Source organism: Cynara cardunculus, assembly GCF_001531365.2.
Source record: "Cynara cardunculus var. scolymus isolate 2C chromosome LG 12, CcrdV1, whole genome shotgun sequence".
Lineage (NCBI taxonomy): Eukaryota > Viridiplantae > Streptophyta > Magnoliopsida > Asterales > Asteraceae > Cynara > Cynara cardunculus.
In genome coordinates this window covers 3,195,206-3,207,576 of record NC_037539.1, presented here as the reverse complement: position 1 = coordinate 3,207,576, position 12,371 = coordinate 3,195,206, and the positions used below count along the sequence as shown (strand labels likewise).

At 33.7% G+C, this 12,371-nt stretch overlaps 2 protein-coding genes across 5 annotated transcripts; one reads left to right on the top strand and one right to left on the bottom strand.

The window, feature by feature from the left end:
• The first annotated feature begins 2,084 nt into the window (after positions 1-2,084).
• On the top strand, positions 2,085-3,431 carry LOC112523310 (reticulon-like protein B9). Its single transcript, XM_025132848.1, has 5 exons — positions 2,085-2,263; positions 2,452-2,632; positions 2,733-2,862; positions 2,943-3,012; positions 3,103-3,431. Exons 1-5 carry the CDS (start codon positions 2,152-2,154, stop codon positions 3,270-3,272), a joined length of 663 nt encoding a protein of 220 aa, XP_024988616.1. The 5' UTR covers positions 2,085-2,151; the 3' UTR covers positions 3,273-3,431.
• Positions 3,432-6,173: 2,742 nt separating this feature from the next.
• Positions 6,174-11,141, bottom strand: LOC112523647. Of its 4 annotated transcripts, none has more exons than XM_025133327.1 (9): positions 10,686-11,141; positions 10,427-10,504; positions 8,571-9,248; positions 8,345-8,447; positions 8,153-8,253; positions 7,586-7,760; positions 6,919-7,089; positions 6,460-6,560; positions 6,174-6,370 (listed from the first exon to the last, which is right to left on the bottom strand). In XM_025133327.1, the coding sequence occupies exons 1-9, from the start codon at positions 11,019-11,021 to the stop codon at positions 6,311-6,313; spliced, it is 1,803 nt and encodes a 600-aa protein (XP_024989095.1). In that variant the 5' UTR covers positions 11,022-11,141; the 3' UTR covers positions 6,174-6,310. The 4 variants fall into 4 exon arrangements, with proteins under 4 accessions (XP_024989095.1, XP_024989099.1, XP_024989096.1 ...); XM_025133331.1 differs by having other exon boundaries at positions 10,446-10,504; positions 10,686-10,797; XM_025133328.1 differs by having other exon boundaries at positions 10,446-10,775.
• Positions 11,142-12,371: the final 1,230 nt, after the last annotated feature.

Below are 12,371 nucleotides of genomic sequence, written 5' to 3'. Positions count from 1 at the left end.
ATATATATATATATATATATATATATATATATATACACACTAGAATGGTACTCGTGCAATACAGCGATATACATATATTTTTTAATATTTCGTTTTATTTTTTGTCTATTGATATAATATGGTTTATGTGGTTTTGAGAAAGATAATGTTTTTACTTTTGAATAAAAATAAATTTGAAAAAAATATAACGATATTAATATCAAATTAACTATTTAAAAGTTATTGTTTTTTTATATAATTTATTTAATTCATTTTTTATTATAATTTAATTTAGATCAAATAGTGATGTAATTTATTTTTGGCTTAACAATAAATTTTTTATAAAGATAATGATTCTGTTAGAACTCGATAATTATCCTAATTATATTTTAAATTTTTTATATTTTAAAATGAGATGTTTATCTTCTATCTGATTATGTTGATCCGCAGGTGGTTACACGAATTCAAACATGAAGCTTTTTTAATAAGTTATACTTATACATAATTTACTTGTAGTCTTGAATTTTAAGTAATATGCATAAAAAATGGTTTTTAAGAGTTTTTGTCAAATTACAAAATTTAAAAGAATAATTGGAATATTTTGTCAAATGTCTTTAAAAAAAAAAAGTTTTTGTCAAATGCTTTATAATATAGTATATATATATATATATAACATAATGTTTTAGATTTTTATGATTATATTATTTAATAGTTTTTTTTAATTTTAATTACATCAACCAACATAAATGATTAAAAAATAGGATAAAAGATTAAAGATAAAAAAAAATTAATTAAGAAAATGCTATCTATATTATTCATTATCGATAGATAAAACAGAAAATTTCTAAATGACGTGAGGTACAGTATAGCGACGAAGCTAAATCTAAAGCCTCAGAAGACACGACAAGGTCATGGCGTATTTCAAAGCTTGACTAACGTCGATAAATCTCTATATCATATATAATATTATATGCATAAACATATTTTTTATAACCATTATTCAATAAGTCAATAGTAAAAAAATGTAAGAAAAATCAAATATCAGGTTAAAAAATTTGCGCATTAAATAATTACATGCCACAGGCTTAACGTGACGTAAGACACAAGTCTTGAGCCATGATGACTGTCACGACAAGTCATGACAAAACAATGCATAAAAGTGACAAATGATATAATAACTTTCCTAGAAAAATTATTTAACAAAATAATCGACAAATATAGTTTATCAAAAAGACAATTAATTTGTTATTTTAAATAATATTTAATAATAATAAAATAAGAAAACCCTTACAAATCAATAGCAATTAATTTCAATAAAATGTAGTAAATAAGGATGGATGAATTAATACAATTCTTCTGGTCATGTCTTTTCCTTTTTTTGGGTTCGTAGAGTCGGGTTTCCCGTTTACCCACAACGGGGGATAATCATTCTGGTCCATCGGCTCGGTGGCAAAAAGGCCTGTGTAAAAGTAAATACCATCTCGTTAAGGACATTTTCGGGCCGTTTACCAAACACTTATCTAAGTAAGTGCTTACAAGTCATGTTACCTCACCGGATGAATATGGTARAGACAAAAAATCTTACCCGGTAAGAGCGAGACAAGAACCATGAATCTTACCCGGTAAGTGAGGCCGACGACTCTTACCACGGTAAGCGCTTACCAGGTAAATTGTTGCATACGATTTCGTTTTGGTGGACTAAAATCTTACCCGGTACGTAAATAATAGTGTTAGATTTTACCGGTAAGCACTTACCGGGTAAGTGTTTGATAAACAACCCCTTTCCCAGTCTCGAAATGTCGGCATATTCGGTCATTTTAAATTGAATATATTTAGTAATTTTCCTTAAATATTTTGGATTAAATAATAAAATATAGAAACAAATACATTTAAAATATTAAAATATTTGTTTGTTGCATTAAATAAAATAGTAATGAAAATAATTGGAAAACACAAAATTCCCTAAATGTGATTGTGAGGAGGCAAATCTCTAAAGCCATCCCAAAGCCATCCCTTTCTTCCACCCTTCAAGATTTCTTGAATACAAAGCTTAGAACCCTAATTTTGACTATATAAACTATGCATCTTACTTTAAATCTATATGAATCAATAACACACACACAAAAAACACTGAAATCAAGGATTCTTGAATTTCATACGATCTGTATAAATATGCCGATATATTCGTCTTCTGAATTGGAAGACTCTGGTGATCACAAAGTTCCATCCATCAAATTGTTCCGTCGTGACAGACCGTTACATTCTGTACTTGGCGGAGGACATGGTATCTTTTCAGGAAAAAAAAACTCGTTGTTTAAAGATTTTGAACCATGATCACACGATGTTCATTTTTTTCAGTGTTCGTAAGAATAAAATACTTGATACAACTGTTGTACCTTGTTGTTTTGTTAATATCTTATAATTAAGCAGCTGCGTAGGTATCTTTTGACATGAAATTTGATTTATGTTCAGTTGCGGACTTACTTCTATGGAGGAATAAAAGCTTATCAGCAGCGATTCTACTCGGGGTTACGATGATATGGTTTCTTTTTGAAGTCGTTGAGTACAACTTTGTTTCTCTTATATGTCACATCTCGATCCTTGTCATGTTGATGGTCTTCATTGTCTATACAATGGCAAAATTTGCCGATTGGTAATTTTTTTTAACGTAATATCTAATTCTCATTTTCGTTCGAATTGCTTTTTTCAAATGAAACAAAAAAAGAGAGAAATAATATGTTTTGATACACCAGGGATCTTCCAGATATCCACGAGATAACGATACAAGAATCCGCATTCAAATGGTTATACAGAAAAATAAACTGGCTCTTACTTCGATTCTATGAGATCTCAAGTGGGGAAAACTTCATTGAATTTTTCCTGGTACACATATATAAATATACGTAATTATGCTAAAATCACTCGCAGAAGAAGATATGAAATAAACTATAATATTTTTGTAGGTGATCGCGTCGTTGTGGATAACTTCAGTTATTGGGAGTTATTTCAGTTCTTTGAACCTCTTGTTCTTTTGTAAGTTTCATTTTTTTTTTCCAAAGACTTGTATCCACAAAAACAAGAACGGAAGTCAATTTTATTGTTAAACGGTATATTTTATTACAGGTGTGATTTGCCTCGGAACTTTACCCGCATTGTATGAACAATACGAGAAGGAGGTTGATCATCTAATAAGCAAAGGGGTCAGAGATGCGAAGAAGGCTTTCAAGAAATTTGACGCCCAAGTCTTGAGCAAGATACCACGAGGACATGTTAAGGAGAAGAAACGCAAATAAATGTTAAAAACTTCGTTAACTTTAATTAGTTTACGAGGGCATGCACGCTTGTACACACATCAACAAATATCATAATGTCTAAGTTTAAGATCGTATATTATTCATATGTGAATATAAGATACAAACTTATTGAAATCAATCGACGTTAAAAAAAATTCTCTTTGCATATTGTACTTCCATTGTTTCTTAGTGAAAATCACAAAATTCGTCAAATAGCCGCTTTTTAGCATATTTAAAATATGTCAAAGAATCCACAAATTGGCTTAGCATATATTTATTATTAATATACGGGTTACGCCAAGCCATATATTCAATCATATATGCACATGCATATAAGTAGTTATGAAAAAAGAAAAAATTATTAACCTGAATATCTAACCCGCTATGCGAGCCGACTAATCCCAGGACGACCACCTGCTTTGCAGATAACCTGGAGTCACCGCATTTGAACCTCCGTGACCACAAGGGGATTTTTATTTCTCCTTGGATTTGAACCTGGGGCTGGGACCTCCTGGTACTTTTGACCTTTAGAGCCAAGCTCAAACCACCCATGTGGTTGTAAACTTGTAATTATGAAATATTTAATAACCCTTTATCTGTAGTTCTGTACCATATACACATATCCATACAAGTAATTTGTCTTGTATGCACATGTATATAAAAATCAAAAAACATTTTAAACTTTTATGCACATGTACATATCGTATAGATGAAAGGTTGTTAAACCGTTCCTATTTTCCACTTTTTGAGAGTTTTTCTCCGAATCTAACTCGATCTTTATATGGCGCAAATAAACTCAATATTTATATGGCGCAAAAGTTTTGAACCTCAAACCTCCAAAAAGGTAAGGTTACCAGATACCGCTGTAAATTGTTTCTGCTTTTTTTTTTTTTTTGGGTAAAGGGGACGGAACCCCGGAAAAACTTTATTCAAAAATAAACAAGACAAGCTACGAGGGGCATACCCCAAGAAACAAAAAAAACTAAGTGCCTTCCAAGAAAATGTTTAGGAAGGACACTTAAAAGAGGACTAGTTCTAGAAACCAAAATAGTAATGTCAAGCCAACAAACCCAGGCGAAGATACAATCCAAAAAATAAATGGAAGAGTAAGCCCAATACAAGAAATTAGGCTTAACCAACCAGCTACCACCAACATCCGTATCACAGAAAACAGTGTAGCCCTCAAAAGACTTCTCCTTCCGGTCCAAATCCACAAGCCCAATCAAGATAGTGGACCACCAAGAAAAGGAATAGGTAGCCCATTCTAAGGTTAACTTGAAGCCCAAAAAACTGCCCAACATAAAGTTGGTAAACTCCTTCCAATCCATACCCACATGTCCAATAAGAGCAATGGGTCTCCAATAATTAAAATAAGTAGCCCAACTACCAATCTTCTTGAAGCCCAAAATGAATCTAATCGCATTCAAAGCCCAGCCCATCTCTAAAGACTTGGAGATACCCAAATTGCTCTTGATATTAACCGAGTATACACCGTAACCAGACTCCTTACATCGAGATTCCACAAACAGCTCTCGATCATCCAAACCTTCATCGTGAACACAATCCCATTTCGATTGAAGCTCCATGTAACAGCGCAGATCATTCTCGTCTTCATCAGGGATGATCCCTCCCGCTCCCTCCTCCGTCACACACACAACACAGCCTCTAGGGTTTCGAATGAGGTTGTCATGAAGATTGAACAATTGACCAAACCACAAGGAAAATGAAGAAATCAAGCCATCCCGTTGATTAAAAAGATCAATAATGGCATGAAATTCAGATTCTATATGAAAACACATCGCGAATGGGCAAGGTCTGATCGAACGCACAGGCGACACTTCACCATCGGACTTGTCCTCACTAGCACAAAAAAACCACTGCCTTTTTGAAAAATGCCATTGAGTGCTGCTCCCATTAACAGAAACACGAAGGTCACAGTACACAATAGCCACATTAGCATAAAGCCAACACCTTTTTCCAAATAGATTCGCAGCAACCCCAGGTTGCTTGAGGAATTGAGCATTTAAATTTCCTCTATGTCTTTGTCTGTTAATTTGATTCCAGTGAAATGGAAACCAAACATCATCTGTAAAAACATGGCATTTGAAGATGCAGCATAGGGTAGATGGTTGCTGCATCAATTGGCCACATATTTTCCTGCATCTTTGAGATAGGTCCCAACCATTAGGCATACCATCATAGGAAAAGATTCTAAAATTGCATCCAGCCAGAGAACAAGAGTGTCTGCTAACATGAATCCATTGATGCAAATTAGAGGGATCAACTTTATGAGACACAGAAAGCTGAGAAAGGCAAAATCTTGGGGAAATCCAAGATAGCAGACCAAAATGAATAGGAAAGAGGCAAATGTTTGGGCCAAAGACAATGGACCAAACAGAGAGAAAGGGCAGGAAACCTCTAAATACAGGAATGATATGCCCAATATGCCAAAACACCCAGAAAAAAGCCAAATCAAAAGGAGAATCAAAAAGGTATTTTCCTTTAAATTTGGAGACACCAAATGACTTAAAATCACCCATCCCCTTCAACCAAAATATGTATCTCATCATATAATCCAAGCTATACATAGTGACAAGAGGGATAAAACCAAATAACCAACCCTCTAATAAACCATACAGCAACAACAAGCTGCCCCTGTACACCTGGTAATGGAATTCCCAAATAATCAGCCTATCCTCCCAACGAACCTCCTTATATCTCCCATACAAGATCAAAAACATACCTAACTCCTCTACCCTACACCCCCTTATATCCACAGCCCAATTCCCAAACCCAAGAACCCCATGAATAGAAAGAAGAATATACCAGCACTTCTTAATGCAATCCCTTCCCCCGTTTCTGCTTTTTCTTACAAGTATAGTTTAAAAACAACACTTTGGAGCATAAAAGTAGTTATAATTTATAAAAGGCAACAAATTTTGGCATGAATTATGATACAACGCCTTGATATAACTTTCATTCACAGGCTATCTACATTTCGGCGACTTCATACATCGAAACCGACATTAAAGAAACGGTCACATCTTGTCATGGTGACTTAGAAACTGGACCACACATGGATACACTTCATCCACCACCTGCATTCAAACCATTTTTACAGAGATTATGTTTATGTGACCGAAAAAACTACATATAGTACTCGAGGAAGATTGAAATAGGGGAATACCAATCGGCCCCCAACCAAATCATAATGGGCGTAATGTGGGCCGCCTGCTTTACCAAAAACTTTATATGTCACCAAGTTTTCGGGAATCAGCTTCACTGTGTCTGTTCATTCAATCAATACAACATTATTGACGTTATTTGTTTGTCGGAAACTTATGACCTTGAAGAGGGCTGAAGGGATTGTAAGAGTATACTCCCTCCGTCCTAAAACAAGTGTCAACAATAGACGTGGTACACAGTTTTAGACATGAATAATCATTACACTTTTTAGTTTAGAAATGACGACTTTGCCCTTAAATTATTGTATATATCCTATCCATCTCTTAAATATTAGTACATTAATTAAGGGTATATTTGGAAATCTAGTTATCTATTTTTGAAAGTAGACACTTATTTTGGGACGGAGGGAGTAATAATGCTCTAAAATTAGAAATGGGGAACGTCCTACTTCAATACATACCCTGTACCGCTTCAGGGGGACAAATTGCATCTTGATCACCAGCAACAGCCAAGACGGGGATATTGATTTTGTGAATATGATCCTTGTAGAAAAATACCCCACTTCGATCACACAGACCACCCTCACGAAAGGCAGATGCCAGCTGCAGCAACAGTTTAGCAGGTATGGTGCCTGCCAGAAGTTAAACCCTTATAAATCCCCTAAAAGACATGCATCCATACCATAAAGAATGTATTCAAATGCTATATTGAAGATTATACTTGCATAGGGTTCACACATATTTCCCAAGTTGCATTCTTCCTGTTTTGGCAAAAAGTTGATGTGATATAAAAGGCTGTATCTATGTCTGAATACAAAACTGTATTTCCTCCATGAAATTCTCACAAAAACAATTGTGGGACTTGTCTTGTGAGATCTTGTTTTCTGGAACTCATACATAGGCTAACTATTAAGATCATTTTTCCTTGTTCTAAACAAAGAGTATTTGAATCCTACCAAACGGGGTTATCCTTATCTGATTCTTGAACTAGGATCAAAGACTCTCCTATCCATTCGGGCATAAGTGGAAATTCCTTATCTATTCAGTCAGAGTTCTAATAGGATATAGGAATGCAACTTTGTCATATAATTATTCATCATTGAAAGAAAAGATAGATACAGTACTTACAAAAGTTGTTCAGGACGAGCTTTTTTAATAGGTCTGGATGCATCATGTCTTGTGCCGATATCATATGATTAAGCCAAGACAAAACATAAGGAGGACGAGATGTAAGAGGATAAGCAGCTGTTAGCAGTGCCCCTAAAGGAACAATAGGCACATTGAGGGCCTGTGCAGGATCAGCCTGGAAAATAAGTAAATAATAATAAGAATAATCAGGTTATATGTTATAGGCCCGGATAATATTGAAGATGGAAGGTGAAATAAGAAAGGTCCTTATATTAACTACCCCATCCGTCGCAAAATCAGAGCCCACGTTTCTATTTTAGTTTGTTCCAAAATAAAGGTCCACTTTTAAAAGTAACAGTCTACTTTCTAATTCGACCCTTAACTATAAAAACAGAGATTCATTACTCCCTCTATTATGAAGGGTACATCTGTCATTTAGTTGATTAAAAAGTGTAATAATTACATATTTCTAAAACTACGTGCCTTTTTCATCGTGAACATTTATTTTGGGACAGAGGGAAAGAAGTGGAAGGGATCTGATATGGACTACAAGAAATATTTTCTTACAAGTGGTATGAGTAACTTGAGTGATGATTCTGAAGATCTGTAGTCAAGTGAAGATGCCAAAGTAACAATCGCTGCAAATCCTGGTTCCTTCCCTTCGGAACCTTTATCATTTGAGAACTACAGAATTTTAGAATTGTCTTGGATTTCTATATCAACATACAAAAATCATATTGAAGTCAGATGCAACTTTACCAAGTCGTGATAGCATGGAATATAGTAAAATTCCCCCCATCGAGTGTCCAATAGCAAGCAATTTACCATCCTTCGGTTTAGTATGGGCCTTTATATATTCCATCTGTTGTTAAAAACAAGAACATCATTATATGTTATATGAAGATAAACCAAATTAAAATATATCTGCAGAGAAGGAAAATTCATCGTTAATTAGGTTCTCTGACATGGGAAAATGTCACCTCACCGCAGCAGGAACATCCTCTTCAAGGTAGTGATCAAAATCCCAATCATATTTGACGATCAAGTCCAACTGCTTCTGGAAATCTTCGATGGTTGTGGACAAACGCTCTTGCAGATCAAACAATGGAGGTGAAACAGTACGCTGACCTTCTTCAATGATACCGATTAGCTTTTGACTCAGATCCCTTATTTGGCTTGCAACAGCAGAGTTTTGCCTTACTTCCAACAAACTTAAAAGATTTTTCCTTATCTCATCAAACCGCTCTGCTAGAAAAGAATCTGCTACTAGTTTCGAGAATTGGTCAAATAATTTAGCAGAGATTATTCTCGATTGGCCTTCACTGAGAAAGCCAGATACTCTATCGGACAAGATTATAAAAGTTTCAGTTAACTTGGTGACTAGTACTGCATCCTCCCGTTCAGTTGTTGGTCCCGTTGGGTCTTGGTTAATCATAGCAACCCCTGTTTCTTTCGGGGAGCTTTCATTACTAGCTGACGACTGTGAAGTAGATAAAACTTTTTCTGCTCCAGAAACAGCAACAGCTTCCATCTGATCAGATATTGCATGGGCAGACTGTTCAATCTCTTTCGGATTTGATCCCTGCACGCTTAAGCCAGCTCCTCGAACCTCAAGAATCCATGTGTCAAATCCTTGTTCACACATGTAACGAGCAAACGAAAACTGCAAACGAACAATGTAATTATTCCCCTAGATGTTACAAAGAAATAGATGGCAGCTTTCTTTAAGCTTCTACCCGTTAAAAATATATAAACTAAAATAGAGCAATACTACACAAAAAAACGTTTAGCGTCATTTTTCAAGATGAGTTGCAAAAAGAAAGATCTGCAACTAGAACATTCGCAGGCAGAAAGTTGCTGGAAACTAGTTGTGTTTAATATGAAGCTAATCTATTACAAATTGAAATCCACATCTTAATTTTAGAAACAAAATTAAAGTTGCTAGTCTTTTAATCCACTAATTTCAGTTGTAATCAATTATTACTATTTTCCTTCATCACAAAGGAAAATGTTATCAGTATCTAAATAAGTATATTTCATTTGTCAATCAAGAGCCACAACAGACAGTTTTTAGGGACAGATGAAGGATAACTTTGAAAACAAAATGGTATAGTGGACACACATGACATGTAACATCTGTTTTTATCTTAAGAGGCCTTCGTTGTTTTGCATATAACAATATGTCTTATGTGTAATGTCTGTATATAAACATCTTATTTTCTAAGTAGTACGATCATATGTCCATTTCAGAAGAACCAGGGTTTCGAAGAGAATTTAAAGATATATTGGTGGCTTTTTTGGAGTATATTACAGTTATAGATTCTTCTCCCCTTTAAATTGTCATTCAATTCATATAAAAATTAGTAAAGGTTCTTCTTTCTTATCTGTAACACATCAAACTTCACCTGAAAAACGCAAAATTCATAAACCCTAGATTGTTAATTCTGTCTCTCTCAATTCAAAAACTCACGACTGCTACAAAAATTGCAATAAATGACTCATTAGCGGAAATAAGACATAAAATACCTAATACATAAGGAATCCACTGTGAATCTTTTTGAGGCAATCACATCCTAATTTTTTGCTCCAACTAGGTCAAAGTTAATGTTTCTTAAACTGACTTGTTCTTATATGAAAACTGAAATTACTTTCTGAAAGTGTATATGAGTTGGTTTCCAGTCTGATTGATATCACTTAGACTCTTTGAATTGGTTTCATATGAGTTGTTCATCTTATAGCTGTGTTTATTGTGGAAGAGTTTGCTTTATTGATTATCTTGTAAGCCATGTGAACGCTTTTTACCACAATAGCAAAGACTAAATGAGAAGGATGCGAACTCACCTCAGGCGAGAGATCATACCCGATCGCATTTGTCCCCACCCCTGATAACAGCAACAGCGGATGATTTCTTGGTTTCGCCTGCAATTAAGCATTTCCAGAGGTAGGGAAAAAACCTAATGATTAACATATAAACCAAAATGATGTATACATTCCGTAACATCTACCCAAAAAAACAAAATTAGGAGTCATACTTGACAGAGACTCGTCTTCTTTTTCTGCATATACAATTGACCGATATCATTATTGAAAAGTAATTTACCTGCGGAGAAGGATGGTATCGCCATAAGGCAAGTTTCCAATCGGAATTTTTGACGGAAACATAGTGTAGCTCATCAGCAGTACATATCGGAGGCTTATTAGTAACCTTCTCGCCAGTGACTGAGATCTCGGACCCCGTTCCATGAGTAGAGAAGGCCCTAATCCTAACGACCGAGGTCAGCCGAAGTGATGGCACCGGAGGAAGACGGCGAAAGGGGAGTTGAAAGCAGAGGCGACGGAGGGCGGTGGATGATGACGATGCCATATGGAGAGGGGAAGGAACATGAACGGCGGTGCTGTTGTGCGATTGGAACTGAATCATCGCCGACGACGCCATATTTGGGGGAAATGGAAAATATGTGACGGAGCAGCGATCATGGATCGCGTGTCATGGAGTCAAAGGGTAGTTGTGGCGGTGGAAGTACAAACACTCAACTCAAATTTAAGATTTTGGATTTCTTTTTCTCTGCAAATATTCTTAAAAATTATATGAACTTTGAATTTAAATAACCTTATGAAATTTTGCAGTAGAGGTTTTTTAAAAGACGATGTTACCCCTGATCAAACGGAGCATTGGTTAGTAAAGTTAAAACGATCCAATCCATAATAGAAAGTGAAATCATGATGAAAAGAAAAAACTAATGAATTATGGTGTTTGGAATGATTAAATTATTTGATAATTTTTGAAACAAATACTTTTTTAGACATTTTAAAGCATGTTAAATAATTTTTTGGATTTTTTAAAATATGTTAGATACGTTCTTATTACTTATACAACTGGTTAATGTGATAATATAATGAAAAAAATCTGGAAAAAAAAAAGTCTATGAACTTTCATATTTTGAAAGATTAAATCCCTAAACATTTTTTGAAAAAAAAAATACTTACATATATAAAATGAAACAAATATAACAAAAAAGTATTTACATTTAAGAAAGAGTATTGATAAATTCTATTTTAATTAAAAATTATAACATCGACTACGATAAAAAATAAAATGAAATATTAAAATTAAGATATATCTCGTTGCATTATGCGAGTACCCTTCTAGTATTATATTATATTATATATATATATATATATATATATATATATATACTAGAAATGTACTCGCGCAATGCAGCGAGACACATCATGATTTTAATATTTTATTTTATTCTTTATCTCAGCTGATGTTATAATATGACTTTATGTGATTTTGAGAAAGCGATGATGTTTTTATTTTTGAATAAAATATATGTTTGAAGATATCATAAAAATTTGACAAAATTATATCGATAATACTATCAAATTAACTATTTGAAATTCCTCATTTTTTTGTGTACTTTTTTAATTCAATTTTTTTATAATTTAATTTATGTACAATAACGAAATAATTTATATTTGGTTTAATAATATAATTTTTTTTATAAAGATAATTATTATTTATTTTGTTGGAACTCGATAATTATTCTAATTATATCTTAGATTTTTTATATTTTAAAATGAGATGTTCATCCTCTATTTGATTACTTTTATCCGCAGTTATTTATACGAATTCAAACATCGAGCTTTAATAAGTTGTACTTATGTATAATTAATTGCAATCTTGAATTTTAAGTACTATGTATCAATTACAATACTTTATGCATAACAAAAATATATCGATATTCATATCAAATTAACTATTTAAAAAATTTCATTTTTT